General features: G+C 35.7%; 1 protein-coding gene across 1 annotated transcript in view; it reads right to left on the minus strand.

Annotated features, from left to right (window-relative positions):
- Positions 1-215: 215 nt before the first annotated feature.
- The window catches only part of LOC150090671 (rac GTPase-activating protein 1-like), a 131,848-nt gene continuing 112,560 nt past the window's right edge, over positions 216-19,503 (minus strand). Inside the window, exons 15-16 of the mRNA XM_090389937.1 lie at positions 10,952-11,054; positions 216-317 (exon numbers count right to left, since the gene is read on the minus strand). Coding sequence (XP_090246063.1) covers positions 260-317; positions 10,952-11,054 — 161 coding nt within the window. The 3' untranslated portion in view covers positions 216-259. The remainder of the gene's footprint in view (positions 318-10,951; positions 11,055-19,503) is intronic.

Raw genomic sequence — 19,503 nt, forward strand, 5'->3', positions numbered from 1 at the left:
TGATGGTGACCTAAACAAAATTATAAACCATTACAGAAATGGAAATGCTTACTTATATAATGTTTGATTTAGTTAATTATTAACATAATTGTATTAAATATTTGCTTTACTGACAGTTTGCTAATTTGGTACTAATTTTCAATTTGTATACTCTATTTATAAATATCCACTACTTTGTGAATTGCAACAATCTTTCTATTGTCATTCAGCCAAGAACATCTGACGTATTGATTTCAGCACTAGCTCATCTCCAGTGAGTTCATTTGAGCATAGGTGATGAGAAAAAATTTCTTCGTTTTGATAAACTTCCAGAGGTCCTATGATTAAGAGAAAATAAATAAAAGAAAATAAAAAATTAAAAAAATCTAATAATGTTATTAAAAATAATAAAAGCAATACAAAAAATCATTAGTTCCTTTTTTTTCATTTAATCAAGCAAATGAAAACTAAAAAGTTTGCCTAATGCAGGAGCTGGCAAATGATTGATCACAAAGCTCATTTGGTTAATCATGATGCACAGAAATAAAAATATAATTTTCTGGATAACACCAATGCCAAAAATCTTAATTCTGCCCCCAGGCATGGCTTATTTTTTTTATATTTTTTATTTATTTATTTGGGGGGGGGGTATTATACCCACAAGTGCGGGGCATTTTAAAGTCCATACATACAGAATGTATGGACTAGGAATATCCTCACTTCTACTCGAATGAAATTGTGAATGCCAACAACTGTTGGATTTAGGCTGCAACCAATACATGTATGATCCACAAATGCCCTGTGAATTTGCACAAAGTGACTGTACAGTGTGGTTGGACAGTTGAATTTTTCATTTCAGTTGGCTCTACTTTTTTGAAGTCAGTAGAGCAGGATCTTTGTCACTGGTGTGTAGTTCACATGTTGATGTCCAGTGGCATCTACATGTGAACATGCAATATGCACAATGGTGCTTCTTCACACATCACACATTTTCCAATTTTAACCCACGACTGTATGTTGTGGAATTATTTCAAGCAGCAGGTCCACTGCATTACACTGTTGAAAACTCTGCCCTTTGCTTTCAGCACATTACAGCCATCAGAACTATCTATCATCACACTGAACAAGCACTGCCCTAAAATTGAGAAACAACTGCTTTTAGGTGCATTTGCATATACAGTAGAACCAAGATAAGAAGTTTTCCGAGGGACTGGAGGTTTAGAACTTCTGCGGGAAAACTTCTTAGAAGGGAAAATGACCTAAGGCAGGGGTTGGAAACCTTTTTTGAGTGAAGAGCCATTTTTGATCTAATTAAAAAAAAAAAAAAAAAAAAAAAAGAATCTGAAGAGCTGCACCTCAGCTCAAACTGGCAGGAGGGGGTGGGGTGGAGTTTAAGAAATGGAATAGAGTGGGAAGGCATTTTATTAAAAAAATATATTTTTTGAAATATCATTTATTAATACTGAAAAAAAAATGACTTTTGCTGCTGAACTTCTCGAGCGAATCTCTCAACATCAGGTGAGTATGTCGTAATTTTCATCTTTAAATATGCTGAGAGAGACATTGTTCAGACAGTTTCTTGACTTATTTTTAATATAGTTCATGTTCGAAAATATTTGCTCGCAGAAATACGTTGCTTGTCATACATGGGGTTGTTATTTTTGTTATGTTGTTATTTGGTTTTTAGGAGCATTAGCAACTAAGGCCATATTGCTCCGGGATATGCGGTGGTCATTCCCTGACCTTTCCGCATCCTCCATATTTGGTGGCGACGGGCTCGAACCCCAGTCTAATCAAGAAGCGTATGCTACGCACTGCTGCTGCTCCTTCCCACCTGGCTATGGAGGCGCCTCGTACATGGGGGCTAAAAGTTAAAGAGCTGTATGCGGCTTGCGAGCCACAAGTTGATGATCCCTGACTTAAGGGTATGAAATATTAACTACACAGAGGGAAATGAAAAGATACACATACATAACTTAAAGATGATTTTTAAGTACTATTTCAGAATTTATAAATATTTTACTCTGCCTATGGGAAACATTTTTAATATCAGGATTTCTAATTATTTAACATTGTGTTTATTAAACTCATTACCAATACTCACACCCTTCAAGCCAATGGCTGTCCTGGGAGTGTCTCCTCAACAGAGAAATAAATTTATAATAATAATAATTACCAAATTGGAAGTGAGCTCCTTTGGAGTTTCAACATACCTTAAAAAGTTACAATTAAATAAGATAGAGCAACAAACCATTAAGTAATTTAGAAGTGTTAATAAAAATAGGAACTTAATGGCAAATGCTTCATGTGGTCAACGCTATTCAATTATGGATATTGATGAAAACAATTGCATTATGTCACTTCCATTATATCAAAATTTTTATACTGAAAAGGTTTTAGTGCTGAAAGCCTCAGGCTACGGAAAATTCACTAATTGAACAAGCCATCGTTTTTGTGATATCTCATATTGTGAATCATGAATGCCAGCAGGATATTTTGCAAGGTGGTGCATGTGGGAATAAATTTTTTGTTCACCAAATTTTCGAATATATGCAATATTTCAATTAAGCCAAGTTTGGCTGATTTACATGTACAGCCTAGCTAACGTTTCGTGATTGGTGGGAGAAAGTACTTGTATTTTAAAAGAAAGAATTTGTATTGTTTTAAGTTTCAATAAATTAATGAAAATATTAAAAATTGTGTATTACTTCAAAATCCAAAGGTGGTGGGTGCAGTTGCACCATGCTGCCAGCACCCATGTTGTGAATGCCTTCGCAATGAGTTGTCCTGATATTGAACTATCTAGAATAAGCATCACTTCGACACCGGATTCTCAGTGAATACCCCCCCCCCCCCCGGGTGGTTGTATCTGCTGAGAATAAGTAACATTAGTCTTCTCCATTGGCAAAGAGTTGCTTACTGGAAGTAGTGCAATATCAGGGCAACTCGTTGTGAAGGCATTCACGATATGAGATATGTCAAATCACCTACATCAGTGATTTACTACGACCTAAAATGATGATTGGTACTAACTTATTCGATTACCAAAAAATGTTTTATATTGTTTAATATAAAAATAAAGAATTTCTATATTTAAAAACGTATTAAGTGGGAAAACATCATTATAATAATACACCGTGTATTCTTTATCACGTATTTTTTATGTGGGAAAACTTTTTACCTGGAAAACTTCTTATGCAAGAAAATAATACATTACAATATATAGAGGTGAAATTGGAACTTAAGAAACCTAACTTAGTACAGTCAGTCCTCGTATAACACGTGTTTACACTACACGAATTCGATCATACACGATTTATAAATAGGGGAACGATATATAACACAAACCGAATTCGCTTATGCACGATTCGCCTTTGTGTTTACAAGAAATGGCAGTCAAACGCAGAATCACCCCAACCGAACGCAACACGATAGGAATGAAGAGAAGATTCTGAAAATGTATTTGTTTTTTATCAGTGAAGAGGGAAACACATTTCACCATAATAACGTAAAAACCAACATAATTCCAGCTATCGGTATAATCGCAAATGCAATTAGATCGAGTTTACTACCAGTTTATAACAGATTCCACTAGCAGAAGCGCAACTGGAAATTGTTTTTATTGTTTTATGGTTTTGATTTGATTTGGGTTTTATTGGCACATCAGCAACTAAGGCTATAATGCGCTGTTTTATGGTAGTAACCCCTAGAAATGTGCTTTAGTAAAATCTGAGGTGCTAATAGTGTATCTCTGCCTTTACAGTGCACATGCCTCCTCGTTTTGTAATTGTGCTTTATTCCCTAAAAATTAGTAAAATACTGTACTTAAAAGGTGTGAAAAGGAAGCGTCCCAGTGAAGAGACTACAGATTCAGAGGGAAAAAAAAAAAAAGCAATATTGATAAACAGAGGCGGACTGGGTCAAAAATTCTTACCCGGGAAAATTTGTAGTGGGCTCATACTAGCGTTTATGGCCAAAATCACACCGCCCTCTGGCCCACCAGGGTTTTCCCGGTAAGGCTTATGGCCAGTCTGCCTCTGTCGATAGAGAAAAAATATGGAATGTGAAACGCTTTGAGTGAAATGAAAGACACCATGTGATATTGCACGTACTAAAAACCTATTGAGGCAACATTAAGAATTAGAAAGAATGCAGAGAAAATAAAAACAACTTTCATAGCAGGAACAACTCAGTGTAATTAAAATCCATTAGATTAAGACACAAAGAATTGGAAGAGATGGAACGGCTGTCATCTGTTTGGATAGAAAATCAAACAAAAAACAAGTTTGCTTACGCTAGAAGCAAAAGCATTAGCAATATTTTATTACGTAATAGTTGTAATAAAATACTTAAGTATTTTATTACGATTATTTATTGTGTTTGGTAATGTTTTGGTAACAAATGTGTGTTCAATCTTGGGTGGTTGGCATCTAACCCTATTTTTCCCATAGGGCCTGTTGTTTATATTGCATGATTTTGCATTGCACGAGGGTTTCAAGGAACACAACTATCGTGCTATATGAGGACTGACTGCACAGGGGAAAACTTCTTATCCGGGTTCTATGGTGTGTATCTCTCTCTCTCTCTCTCTCTCTGTGTGTATTGTCTTCATGTTGGTCTGTCTGCAGACAGACATTGTGAATGTTATAGTTGGGACTTTTAATTAAAAATATTTGTCGAGCCACTGCAAATTTCATTAAAACCTGACAATTATTATTTCTTTTTTACACACAATTTGTATGTAAAAAAGAAATTCGTAGATTAAATGTAGTTTTAATGCAGTACTGTTAACTTTAGACAATCTGTGCATGCTTTGTTATTATTGTTATTTGGTTTTTTTTTTAGGAGCATTAGCAACTAAGGCCATATTGCTTCGGGGATATGTGGTGGTCATCCCCTGACCTTTCCGCATCCTCCGTATTTGGTGGTGACTGGCTCGAACCCCGATTTAATCAAGAAGCATGTGCATGCTTTGTACGCATTGTTATGCAAGCCTTGGGAACATGGCGTCACTTGTGAAGAGATACATACATGCATGCGTGTAGAGAGAGAGAGAGAGAGAGAGAGAGACTAAAAAAAGTATACAGGAGGAGGAGTAATAAATATCGATTTCAATAATAAATTTCAATTGTAATTAAGCTTTGATAATAAGCTTTAAATGATGCTATTACTCCCTGATCCAATGGTTGAATCAGGGAAGTTGTGTTTGCTGGAAGAAACACAACTTTGACAGGAATGCATGTGTCCAACGTGTTAAGATCAGTAGGATGTCCCGGGGCATTGTCTAACAACAAAAGAGCTTTTTCTTCAAAGTTGTTTTTTTGACAATACCGTTTTACTTCAGGACAAAAGTGGTTAACAAACCAATCAGTAAATAACTCCTTGGTAACCCACGCTTTTCTATTTGCTTTCCATATTACAGGTAAATTCATTTTTATGTTACCTTTTAACGCCCTCGGATTTTCTGAATGGTAAACTAATAACAATTTTAATTTATAATCACCAGAGGCATTTGATCCAAAGAGTAACGTTAAACGGTCTTTGGCTGCTTTGAGCCCAGCAGCTGAATTTTCTTCAATAGAAATGAAGCTTTTTGTTGCTAGCCGTTTCCAGAACAAACCGCTTTTGTCAACATTGAACACCAAATTTGGTGGAAAATTTTCACGTTCAATTATTTCCTTTAGTTTTTCTGGAAACTTATTTGCAGCTTCAACATCTGCACTTGCAGCTTCTCCTGTTAATTTTACACAATGAATCCTGGCCCGTTTATTAAATTTCTCGAACCAACCACGAGAAGCCCCAAAGGTTTCCGTAATTTCTTCAGTTTGTTTAGATTTCAGGTGATTAAACAAAAATAATGCTTTTTCTTGAATCACCATTTGACTTAAAGGCATATGACGTTGTGACATATCATCTATCCACAAACTTAACATTTTCTCCATTTTTTCTAAAATTGGATTCCTTAAGCGAGTTAATTTTGCTGCTGTAACATCTGTACAATTCTGAGCAGACTGTTTTATTTTTTCTGATTGACTTAGTATGGTTGTTAAAGTTGATTGCGCTAATCCTAAAGAATGTGCCACATCGGATTTTCTTTCGCCACTTTCAACACGTCGTACGATATTTAGTTTAGTTTCCAAAGAAATTGCTTTTCTTTTCTTTGATTCTGACATTTTAATTAACTAAAACAAAAATATTTATATTAAAATTTACAAAATCTACGTTATGTAATGCTATCAAAGAACCTAAGTCGATTATTGCTTGGTTTGGTTTGGGGTTTATTGGCGCATTAGCAACTAAGGCTATAATGTGCCAAATCCAGGTCATGTATAAAAAATTAAAATATTCAGTGACCTAATTAGTTAGGCCACTATGTTGAGATATAACATAGATATTAAAGGTATAAAAGTAAAAAATATATCAGCAAAGGAATAACAATTCAATTTTAAATACGGGTAAAAAGGCTTACAGATTTTAAAAAGCTAAAAACAGCAGACACATTGTCATTGTCAAATAAAATCTGACTGAGTGTATAAGGCTCAGCCAGATGACTAAATTCGGTAAAATAAAAGTCACGTTCATGTCTAAAACGTGGACACTCGGTTAAAATGTGACGTATACTTAAATAGGTGTCACAATTCTCACACATAGGACAGTCATCTGCCCTCAGCAGAAATGCATGTGTAAGATGACTGTGTCCTATGCGGCGGCGAGCTAGAACAACTTCCTCTCTGCGATTCCTGCGCAGACTAGGCTGCCAATGTCGGATTACAGGCTTTATCTGATAAAGCTTGTTTGTGACTTGATCATGCCAAGAATATTGCCATTGGGACAGTAATTTAGCCTGTATTAGCTGCCTGTAGTCTGTGACCTGGCCGCAGCATCTGCCAGTTCATTTCCCACGATCCCAATGTGGCTTGGAATCCAGCAGAAACGAATGTCGAAAGAGCACTCAGACAGAGTGTGTAGCATCTGCTGAATCCGGGTCACAAATGGATGAGGATTATACCTCATACTAGATAAAGCCTGCAGTGTACTTAGAGAGTCAGTGTACACCATACACCTTTGATACCTGTGGGTTTTAATGTGGTCCAAGGCTAACTCTATAGCAAACAACTTGGCTGTATATATGCTGCATTGTTGGGGAATCTTTCCAGATATAGAGCGACCTGGAAAGATAGCAGCAGATCCAACAGACAACTCCGACTTCGAGCTATCGGTGAAGACAGGCAAGAAGTTGGAATATTCGGCCCGGTGGGCAGCATAGAGTTGGTGGTAGATAGAAGATGGATTTATGGACTTATCCCAGTTTTTAAGGGAGAAGTCACATGATGGTAAGCGAGCATGCCAGGGTGGAAGTGGTTGCCTTGGTGACTGGGCAACATTGTCTACCATGATGTCGAGCTCTCTGAGCAGCTCTTGGACACGGATACCAAAAGGCCGGTTGGCAGTCTGACGAGTGTTATATAGGTTTTCCCATCGTGGCTTGAAAACGGATGTCCACGTAGGGTTGTCTGGTAGGGATTTTAATTTAAAAGTATATTTTAAAGACAATTGCTTTCGTCGAAATGACAGTGGTGGTTCAGTTGCTTCAACATATAAACTCTGGACAGGGGATGTTCTAAATGCTCCAGTAGCAATGCAGATGGCTTGGTGGTGAACTGGGTCCAGCCACCTAAGTACGCTATTTCTAGCCGATGCGTACACTTGGGACCCATAGTCTAGTTTAGATCGGACAAGTGCACGATAGAGGCTGAGTAGAGTGGAGCGGTCTGCTCCCCATTTATTGGAGGAAATAGAGCGTAGGAGATTCAACCCTCTTGTGCACTTTGTCCGCAGTTGACGAATATAAGGTAAAAATGTCAACTTCTTGTCGAAAATGAGCCCCAAGAATTTTGTCTCAGGTGCTACTGGAATGATGTCTTGTCCGAGTTTAAGTTCTGGTTCAGGGTGAAGGTTCCATTTGCGACAAAAGTGTACGCAGACAGTCTTCTGTGGCGAGAACCTAAACCCATTAGTCATTGCCCAAGAGTTGATGTGGTCTATGGCATGCTGCAATTGCCTTTCAATGACCCTCATATTGCATGACTGCAAAAAGATGCTAAAATCATCTACAAAGAGGGCACTGTTTACGATTGGAGGAAGTTGTTCAGTTATAGAGTTAACTTTGATAGCAAAAAGCGTAATGCTTAAAACTGATCCTTGTGGAACTCCCTCTTCTTGGCAGAATGGCCGGGAGACAGTGGATCCTACACGAACTTGGAAAGTCCGGTCTGTAAGGAAGTTTTTAATAAAGAGGGAAATGTGTCCTCGAAGACCAAAGTTATATGTCTTTTAAAATTCCATATCTCCAAGCCGTGTCGTACGATTTTTCCATATCAATGAAAACAGACACCTGGTGCTCACGTTTCAGGAAAGCATCACGTATAGTTGTTTCCAAGCGGATTAAATGGTCAAGTGTTGACCTGTTCCTTCGGAAGCCACACTGTATTCTGGAAAGAAGGTCGTTAGCTTCTAAATACCACAAAAGACGAGCATTGACCATTCTTTCCAGAATCTTGCACAAGCAGCTCGTCAGAGCGATAGGACGATAATTTTTTGGTATTTTTGGATCCTTTCCAGGTTTCAGAAAGGGAAGGACGGTTGTCATATGCCATGAGTCCGGAAATGTCTCTTCAATATATATTCTATTATAGAGACGGAGCAAATGATCCATAGATACAGATGAAAGGTGTTTTATCATCTCATAATGGATGTCGTCTGGCCCAACACCACTTGCCTTGGATAGCGAGAGTGCTGCTTTCAGCTCCCATTGTGTAAAGGGCTGATTGTATTCCTCGCGATTGTTAGAGGACAGCTTCAGGTGATGTTTTTCTGATCGTTGTTTGTGTGCGAGGAACTCTGGGGGGTACGATGTTTCTGAAGACACTTTAGCAAATGTCTCCCCAAGAGTATTAGCAATTGCAGTTAGATCTGCAATTGTACATCCATTATGTTCCAGGATCGACGAAGGATGTGAGGTGTATTTGCCCTTCATTTTCTGAACTTTGTCCCAGATAGCTTTGGGATTGGCAGCCCGTGTAAGGGAAGATGAGAATTTGATCCAAGATTCCTTTTGGCTCTGACGTCTAATGTACCGTGCTTTGGCAAGTGCACGTTTAAAGGCTATTAAATTATCTGTCGTGGGGTAACGACGAAATATTCCCCATGCTTTGTTTTGAGCCTTCCTAGCTGTTGTGCATTCTCCATTCCACCATGGTTTTGGAAAACGTGGAAAGCAGGACGATGTCCTTGATATTGCAACTGTTGCTGCCTGGACTATACTTTCTGTGATATGTTTTACTGACTCATTGATTGGCTCCTGGCCGACTATAGTGGTATTGAACGTTGCCAGATGACGAAAGGCATTCCAGTCGGCGTGATCGATCTTCCAACGTGAGATCCTCGACTGGTGACATTGCCTCCCATTTGAAATGGTGGATAACACGGGGAAGTGATCACTGCCATAAACGTTTTCTTCAATCTTCCATGTACTCAGAGGCAGGATGGAAGGGGAGCAGATGGAAAGATCAATGGCAGTAAATGAACGGGTAGCCGAGTGAAAAAAGGTGTTAGATCCCACATTTAGAAGGGCCAGATCATTGTTTTCAAGCAATCGCTCGATAATCCGACCTCTTCTGTTGATGTCAGAACTACCCCAGTCGATTATTGCAATGCACCACACTGAAACAACGTCAATAATGTAAAGGAAATGGAGGACAGTTAAAATCATGATCTGGCATACCAAGAAAACTGACAGATACGGATCATTGCAATGCACCACACTGAAACACACCCTTGAAGTGTAAACAACAACTAAATTAGGTGAATGAAGTGCAAAACTGTTATAACAGACACACCCGCAGCTCGGGAGCACTCGGGAGTACGTAACGAGTCCCCGTCAGTCACCAATCGGATGATTGTCGGGCGTTGGCCTTAAAGTGGAATATTTTTTAAAGATAAATGGGGCTTGAAATTGCGGACTTCATTGTATCGAAGCTTTGTTATCAGAGGTAACATTAACCAAGGTATGCCTGTAATAAATGGCCCATTGTTTATTATATATATTTTTGAATTAATGGAATTTCTGACATAAATTTAGAAAATACTCTGCACATTGCAACGACAAATATCAATCCAGATATCGATTCACTGATAAAAATAAACAGTATCAAATCTCTCATTAAATATTATAAAAATAAAATATTGCAATTTTTGTTACTGGAATTGTATTTTTGTAATTTTCTCTTGAATTTGTATTTCATTTTTCTTATTAATAAAATTAATTATATGCATCTGTATGTATAAATATTATAATAACATAAAACTGTTTATGACATTTTTTTCATTATACACCATTTTAATAATCCTAAAAATCGTGGAAAGCTAAAAAAAATTTGGCCCACTTGTACCTCACAGACATTTTATTTGGCCGCCATTTATAAAGGTTGCCCATCCCTGTTATAGTAGAATGTGTCTAACTGTGAATTTTGAATTACAGTACATGCATTGGAGTACTAATAAAATAACTATTGTAGGATTAAGTGAAATGCTTCTGAGACTGCTCTAGAATAGCAAACATTTTTGAAAACACCCAATCCCATACAAGAATCCAAAGGCATTTTCAAACCATAGCTTTCATCACCCAAATAATTCATCAGCCATGTAAGCTGCATTCTACCTACACTGCAGATTCACACAATTCTGCTGCAACTATTAGAAGTTCCCAGAATGTTCCTTTTGCATACCATATTGGTGATGAAATTATCAAGATCAAATTTCAAAACCATTTTAATTATTTCTGTTTATATAGGGAGATAAAAAACCAATAAAATTATACAAAAATCAATTTTTCATATTCATTAAATACATTGTCACACTTTTCTCACAAGGTTGAACCTTCACACCATAATTGTTATAAATGAAATTTTACCTTGGTGTCAGTGGTGTCTTTCCTAGTAGCATTCCCCGAGATTTCTGTGACCAAGAACGCCGATTTGAGTTTGACACTGGGCCAAGAATACTACCTTCAGGAGCTAAATAAGGACAATAAAATATATTTATATGAATATGCACTTCTGAGGTTGGCAGAATCAAGAACACAAATTAGAAGTTAAATATCACTGACTAATCCATACATTTGATTCAGTGAATGTTTGTTATGTTATTTGGTTTTTAGGAGCATTAGCAACTAAGGCCATATTGCTCCAGGAATATACGGTGGTCATTCCCTGACCTTTCCGCATCCTCCGTATTTGGTGGTTATGGGCTCGAACCCCCGGTCTAATCAAGAAGCGTGTGCATGCACTGCTGCTCCTGCCCACCTGGCTACGGAGGCGCCCAGTGAATGTTTAAACTACATTTTGTGTAATTATTTAAACCCTGCCTCTACAAAATATATTATTGATTTTTTTTTTTTTTTTTTATGCATTGTACTAGTTGATGTTATAGTCTACTGCTTTGACAATTTCAGGAATCCTTGAAGTACAACAGTAATTTACTAGTGGCATTAAAAGCAAGCAAATTAGTTTTTTTTTTTTTTTTTTTTTTTTTTGGTCCTCACTTTTTCCCATTATATAGGGGTCAGCGTTTTTTATTGTTTTGACATGCAATTTTTACGGCTAGATGCCCTTCCTGACGCCAACCCTCACCCTTTACCCGGGCTGGGGATATGCGGTGGTCATTCCCTGACCTTCCGCACCTCCATATTTGGTGGTTACGGACTCGAACCCCAGTCTAATCAAGAAGCGTGTGCTACGCACTACTGCTCCTGCCCACGGAGGTGCCAAAAGCAAGCAAATTAGTATTCCTGTATATATAAGAATAAATCAGAAAGTACAGTCTCTGATGTTTTATTTTCAGAAGGGAGTGAGGAAAAGAAATTATGTGTAGTTACAGAGACATGCAATCTATTTCTTAACTTAGTCACCATGAATATTCAAAGATTTTTCCCAATGTTTGATAAGATTTTCAAAGCCCTGCTGCACAAATGTGTCACCACTGGTCACACTGCTGACCTAAACTTATTGCTGTTACGGAAATGTTTTCCTGTAAGATGTTGCTGAAGCTGAGGAAACAGATGGAATCTGAAGTATTAAATAATAGGATATACGAGGGATGCTGTAAAGTGTTCCACCCAGTGTACAGTTAATTGCTTTCTTCATTCTGCAAGCTGCTTCTTTTTCTCACACAATCAGCAACACACGCAAACTTTTTTTTGAGACACTGCTGTTACACCATACAAGAACCATAATTTTTTTATGGATTTCTATTGGTTTCTTATCTTTAGCTCATAAGAATTGGATGACTCGTTTCACTTCTTTTGTGTATTTCACTTTTTTTTTTAATTTTCACTTCTTGTGTCTTTGCAGTTGACCATCTCTCATATATCACTGCACAATTCACTTTCAAAAGGAAATATCAGTCAGGGCCATATTATCTAATTTATCACACAGATAGTTCTATAAATGTTCAAAGTTACATTTTGTACTATATCTAGTTTTTGATTCATAACATTAGGAACCTTACTTTCTGATTTGTCCTCATTAACTGATCCAGATCCATCAAGTTATAATAATAATAAAAAAAAAAAAAAAAGGGTAAAGGGTAAACTGCAGCCACTATCAACCCTCTGCAGGATGGAACCCTCCTCAACAATTCGTGTTGAAAGAAATGTACGATAATCTGCCACACTGGTCCAGTGCAGGTTGGCAGATTGATGTATTTAGCAGTCAGGGGGGTTGAACCACAGTCTACTCAAAGAGTGTGTGCTACTTCAGTCCCGCTCCTGATCACCTGGCTACGGAGGCCTTTCAGACACTAATTTACACTTATTGTAAATTAATGTTTGTATACAAGTTATTATATTCTTTAAATAAAGTCTAGCTAATTATATGTGTATTTAGAACTTCATATACACCAAGTTAAAAACATGATCTATTTTTTTCCTGTTACATACAGGATTTTAGCATGAAAATGTCATTCTATTTAATGTTTTTGGAATAAAACACAAAAATAATATTAAATTTTTTATTATTAGAAGGTTAATGACCACTAATTACTAATCCTTCTAGTGTGACTGCAGAGAACCTTCTAGAGGTGCTAAGAATGTGCAGTGCAAAATGCTGTTATATATTATAAGAAACTGGACACAGCAGGCTCCTAGGAAGCAGTCATTCTCTGAACCGTTTTAATTAAAACAATATGAATAAAACATTTACAAGTGCAGGGTTATATTTCAACACAGACATTGAAATAATTGTTGTTGTTATTTTGGTTTTTAGGAGCATTAGCAACTAAGGCCATATTGCTCCGGGATATGCGGTGGTCATTCCCCGACCTTTCCGCATCCTCCGTATTTGGTGGTGATGGGCTCGAACCCCGGTCTAATTAAGAAGCGTGTGCTACGCACTGCTGCTCCTTCCCACCTGGCTACGGAGGCGCCTATTGAAATAATTAATAGTGATACTATTCAATTTAAATATTAGGAATTTTCGGTTGAAACTTGGATAATGATGTTATTTCTAAAGTGAGCATAAGCCCAAGCTGTTTGAGGGGAAAAATATCCCTCAAACAGGAGAGAACAGAAAAAGAGAATGCAGGAACAAAAAAAAAAAAAAAAAAAAATTCAGTGCCTGCAGTGAAATGCAACTCCACACTTTTACTAATTGTTACTTTTGGGCTATTGCAGCTCAGTATTACAGCCTAAATACTCATATACTTTAACTTTTGTTAAGTATTATTTAACAAAATTATATAATAATAAATGACACTATTATAACATGTGAAATTATTAACAAAATAGGTTTTATTAATATAGTAATGTCATTTATTATTATTATATGGCTTGAAAGTGCAGGGTCCAATTGCCATTTCATTAAACCCACCCAATAACATTCTAATTGGCTACATGAATAGAAGAGTTGAATGGAAAAAATTAAATAAAATTTGCAGCTATAAAAAAATTGTTTACTGATAGTCAGAGGTCACAGGATAGCTGTCCAATGTAAACACGAAAGCAGAATGATCTGAAGCAGTCAGCAAAGAAGCATATGTTATTTCATATCCTGATTTTCAATATTAAGTTCCAAGGATCTATCTCCACATATGAACAACCTATATGTGGCACAATCCCAACTTAAACATTGTATTGACCGAAAAGTTGAATTTTGGTCAATACAATGTTTAAAAAAACAATTCTGCCATCTTGATTGATCCCATTATGTAATTAAAATTCCCTAAAAGTACCAATAAATTTTTAAAAAAATTTTCCCACAATTTTAAGTTCCTCCATGATACCTGAAGTGGAAGATAGATCACAATAAGCACAGGTAAGCCCCACTTTATGATGCTTTATTTTATGCAGTTTGGTGCCTTCCAGGTGGTGGTACTAAACTGAGAATAAGAAACAGGAAACTTCTCTACTTAGAAAGCATTACTTATTTGAAGTGCAAGGGTAGGCAACTTGTGGAGAATTTCAAAATAGATGTACAGTAAGGATATCACCTTCTGCATATGAGTTTTTCTTTTTAGAAAATTGACTAAATGTAGAAAAGATGCACTTGCACTAACTTCAGGCTATGAGTAACTAGTTTAAGTTACTCATAGCCTGAAGCCCCAGAGCTCTAAATTTATATAGCTTTATCATTCTTTATTTTAATAATGTAATGAATATAACTACAAATAATTCATTCTTTGTTGAAAATATATATTATTAAGCAACTTTTTAAAATAAAGGCATCTGCTGGCATACTTTATATACAGACATACCCACTTTTATAACTCTTATTATAGGACTACAGGGATATTTCAATAAAGCAGATGAAATAAAATCATAATTTGCATGCATTATCTAAGTTCAATTTCTATCAGGGAGAAATTCTCTGCTCCCACCAAAGACCAAGCATTGAGTACGTAATGCCAAGGCTTGGATTTATGAGACAAATACTGTTATTCACAATTCTTCTTAAGTTGCTAATATCTTTTTAAACTGTACAGCATCACCTGAATAGACAAATCTGCTATACATTTAAAAATCTGAAACACCACTTGAGCAGCAGTTTTGAAGCTTTGTACAGTTTAAAAAGATGTACCTTTTAATATGAAATCAACAGGGATTACCTTTATTTTTGATATAGGATGCTTCTTTTCCAACCAACTCTGCTAGTCCAACGTGCTAACAATTCTTTGTGAAGGCGATATAAATTTTATAAAAAATGTGAAGCATCTTCCCCACTGTCAGAACAGTAGTGTTCCAGACCCCTCAAGTCTCAATATTGAGTGCTCAACCCAAATTCTGTCACCAACGAAAACATTACGTAGATTGACATTAAAATTAAAATTTAAAGGTCTAAAAAGCTTAATGAATATGGAGCGATTATTCTCTTCATTCCTTAAGTCGGACTAAAACTTTTCGAAGCGAAATGTTCATAGGAATAAGAGCAACACACAATTAATCCAAAACTTTTGTCTTATGTTGTAATGTTTGTTCTTCACGCATGCGCATAAGTGACCAATTGTCGGATAATAAGAATGGTCTACGGATATTGATTGAATTTTCACAGAGCTTCATCTCTAGGGTTTCCGCAATAAGTAATTTGTGGTAGCTATGTTGAATATTTTTTATTTTTGTTTCATTAAAGCAGAATGAATGTTGTTCAATTATTGCGTGAAACGAAAGTTCCGATGAATTTGAACGCCCCGCCCGAACCGAAGCTTTGCATTGTTTTGCTCGAAGCTGTGCCATCCCCATGGTAGATCCTACATAAACGGCGTTGCAATTTTTACATGTGATGCTGTATATGAGGTCATGCTGTGATTGGAATGTAGTGTTTGAAGGTCCATTTCTAAAGAACGTGTATAATTTACTCATGGGTTTTGCTATAATTTTCATGTTGGTGCCCCTGCATATTTGGTTAAGTTTATTGTACTAATATGCGACATATGGAATGGTAACGAAATGTATTTTGACCTTGTCAGATTTTTGTGCAGTGTTTGTTGTGAGGTTGTTATTTATTTTTTCACGTGCTAATGCTTTAACTTTATTTATATAGATTAGAGGATAACCCCTATTTGTGACTCTTCTAATTAATTCATTTATTTCTGTCGTTAGAGAAATCTGAGTGGAAGAATATTTAAAGGCATTAAGGAATTGATTCAGCATGACAGATTTTTTGTATGGATAGGGATGATAACTGTGGAAATGTAAAAGCATCCCCTTATTGGTGGGTTTTCTATATATATATATATATATATATATATAGATCAAAAACCAAATTTTAATATATATTTATTAAATTTTAATAAATTTTAAAATCGGGTTGTTCAAATGCATCGGAACTTTCATTTATAAATGAACGACATTCATTCGGCTTTAATGAAACAAAAATAATAAATATTCATTAAAATTTACTAAATTTTAATGAATTTAAATTTAGTATATTTACTGTGGAAATACAAAAGCATCCCCTTATTGGTGGCTTTTCTATATATATATAATATATATAGAAAACCCACCAATAAGGGGATGCTTTTGCATTTCCACAGTTATCATCCCTAACCATACAAAGAATTGGTCATGCTGAATCAATTCCTTAACGCCTTTAAATATTTTTTCAATCAGATTTCTCTAATGACAGAAATAAATGAATTAACTAGAAGATTCACAAATAGGGGTTACCCTCTAACTCAGCGATTTCCAAACTGGGAGGTGCGGACTAGTGCAAAAGGAGGCGCGAAAAGTTTAACAGAAATGTAATTTTCATAACATAACATATATAAATAAAAAAATATATACATATAAATAAACTTTCATAACATAACATTAAATTTTATAACCTATTTTTTAAAGCATTTACCGCCATCTATCTCACTCTAACTTCGATATAAACATGAGATAAACATTCTTATTATCCGACAATTAGTCACTTATGCACATGCGAGAAGAACAAACATTACAACATAAGACAAAAGTTTCGGATTAATTGTGTGTTTCTCTTATTCCTGTGAACATGTCGCTTCAAAAAGTTTTAGTCCGACTTAAGGAATGAAAAGAATAATTTCTCCATATTCATTAAGCTTTTTAGACCTCTAAAGTTTAATTTTAATGTCAATCTACAGGAAGGAAGAGAATAATCGTTCCATATTCATTAAGCTTTTTAGACCTTTAAATTTTAATTTTAATGTTTTTCTTGTAATGTTTCTATGTAATGTTTTCTATGTAATGTTTTCCTTGCTGGCAGAGGTATGGTGTTTGTAGACAGAAGTTGCGTTGAGTGCTCAATATTGAGACCAAGGGATCTGGAACACTACTGTTCTGACAGTGGGGAAGATGTTTCACATTTTTTATAAAATTTATATCGCCTTCACAAAGAATTTCTAGTGCGTTGGACTAGAAGGGTTGGTTGGAAAAGAAGCATCCTATATCAAAAATAAAGGTAATCCCTGTTGATTTCATAATATAATAGAATATAGGAATTATCGAGCACTTAATAGCTCTCTATTATCAAACCCACTTTTAATGAAAGGTATTAAAAACTATAGTACTTGGCTTCAACCATGCATGGGTTGAAGGTTGAAAAGATAAAAGAAGATACATTAGACTTGAATTTCTGTAAATTGTAATTGTCAGAAAATGTGTGAGGAGTGGTTTGTTCCAGAAAACAGAAGATGAAGGAATAAACAAGAAAGAAGAAAAGTTGGTTCAGTGAGTTTGAAGTTGGACAGTAAAAGGATGATGATTGGTTGTTGAATAGGTTCAGAGTAGTTTGTGGAAGGGAGAGCAGGAATTATAGGAGCCAATTCAAAAGAACAGTACCCATGGAAGAATCTATAGAAAAGGCATGCAGCAGAAACAGAATGTCTATGAGAAAGAGGGGAGAGAGACTTTGTCAGAAATGGGTCATTAATTAACCTAACTGCCCACTTTTGAATGGAATCTAGAAGCCCAAGAGAGGTTTTGGGGAACCACCGGAGACGTGGGAACAATATTCCATGGTAGGGCAGATTTGAGATTTGTACAGAGTGAGTAGCTATTGGAAAGAAAAGTAACGTCAAGAGTAAAAGAGAAAATCCAGTTGTTTAGATGCAGAGGAAGCAATAATTGTGATGTGCTTATGAGAGGAGAGATTAGAAATCAGGGTAATCCCTAATACAGATTGTGATCTTGTCTAGATGGCTGAGTTTCGTCAAAGATAAGCATGGGACAGAAGGATCCTTTATGTGAGACATAAGACAGGACTTAGTGTTAGAAGGATTAAAATCAACTACGTTATCTTTTGCCAATAGTTTTGACAAAGACCAGAATGCTCAACTACCATTTGGACAAGAAGCAAGTTTTCTACTCTTAGACTGCTTGAAATCTAGTTTCAACTGATTAAAAACTGCTTTACAATTGTTGCAAACTTTTGTGAAGGCAGAAAATGAACCTGGAGGTTTGGATGCAAGCTAATTGCAATATGTAACATTCTTATCTTGAATAGCCTTAGCACATTTATTGGAAACCAAGGTTTAGATAAAGGATGAGATTTTAAGATGGAGTGTGGAATAGAGGATTTCATCCCTACAAGAATAATTTCACTGACATGATCTGAGCAAACAATGACATCAGAAGATTTAAAACGGTAATTCAACAAAGGGAAATAAAAAAAAAGAAAGAAATATCACAGATCATCCCAATTGGAGATGCCAGCCACTCAGACAAACCTTTCAGAGCAGTTCTCTTAGGTAGACATATTACACTGCCGCAATATGTTTTTTAATAATTATAACTCGTATTGTTAAAACAATGTTTGCCATTTTTTTTTTTTTTTTTTTTAAACTTCATAACCTAAATAACAGATTGTACATGCCAATTCCATAGCACTGTTCACAAGTTTTATAATGCTGTTGTTGCTTGAGTCATCCTAAATGAATTTTTTTTTTACTTACACTGATATTATATTATTAAAATTTAATATTATTGATATTAAAAATAAACTGTCACATTGAAAGTTACAGTAGTTGATTTTCTGATGAAATTAAAAATTGTTGGTAGTTTAATAACCAAAGTGTCTTTTTATCTAAAACAATAATTAATAAATAAAATGGACCCAGAGGCAGATGATCTTCTCTAAAAACAATGAAAATGATACTTTGCAAGGAGTAAAATATAAATTCCATACCTACAAAAAAATCTAATATCTATGTGGACATCAGATTTCTTCACCACCATTACACAAATAAGTCACTGACACTTATTTTTAGTAGCATATAAGTGAGTTAATTATGATTACAAGAGCAGGTGTACATTTCAAAAAGTGTGCCAAAAGTGAGACTATGCCTGTTGTTATTTTTATTATTTTTTTTGTGATAATTTTCAACTCTAACACAAATCAAAGATGCAAAGTAAGCAAAAATAATACTTGGGGAAAACTGAAATTGATAATGGCATCACTCTAAAAGATTTTAATTTTTAAATTTAAGTGGTGATGGTATACTTTATGAGGG

Source organism: Mastigoproctus giganteus, chromosome 1 (genome assembly GCF_048544385.1).
Source record: "Mastigoproctus giganteus isolate SK-2022 chromosome 1, ASM4854438v1, whole genome shotgun sequence".
Taxonomy (NCBI): Eukaryota; Metazoa; Arthropoda; class Arachnida; order Uropygi; family Thelyphonidae; genus Mastigoproctus; species Mastigoproctus giganteus.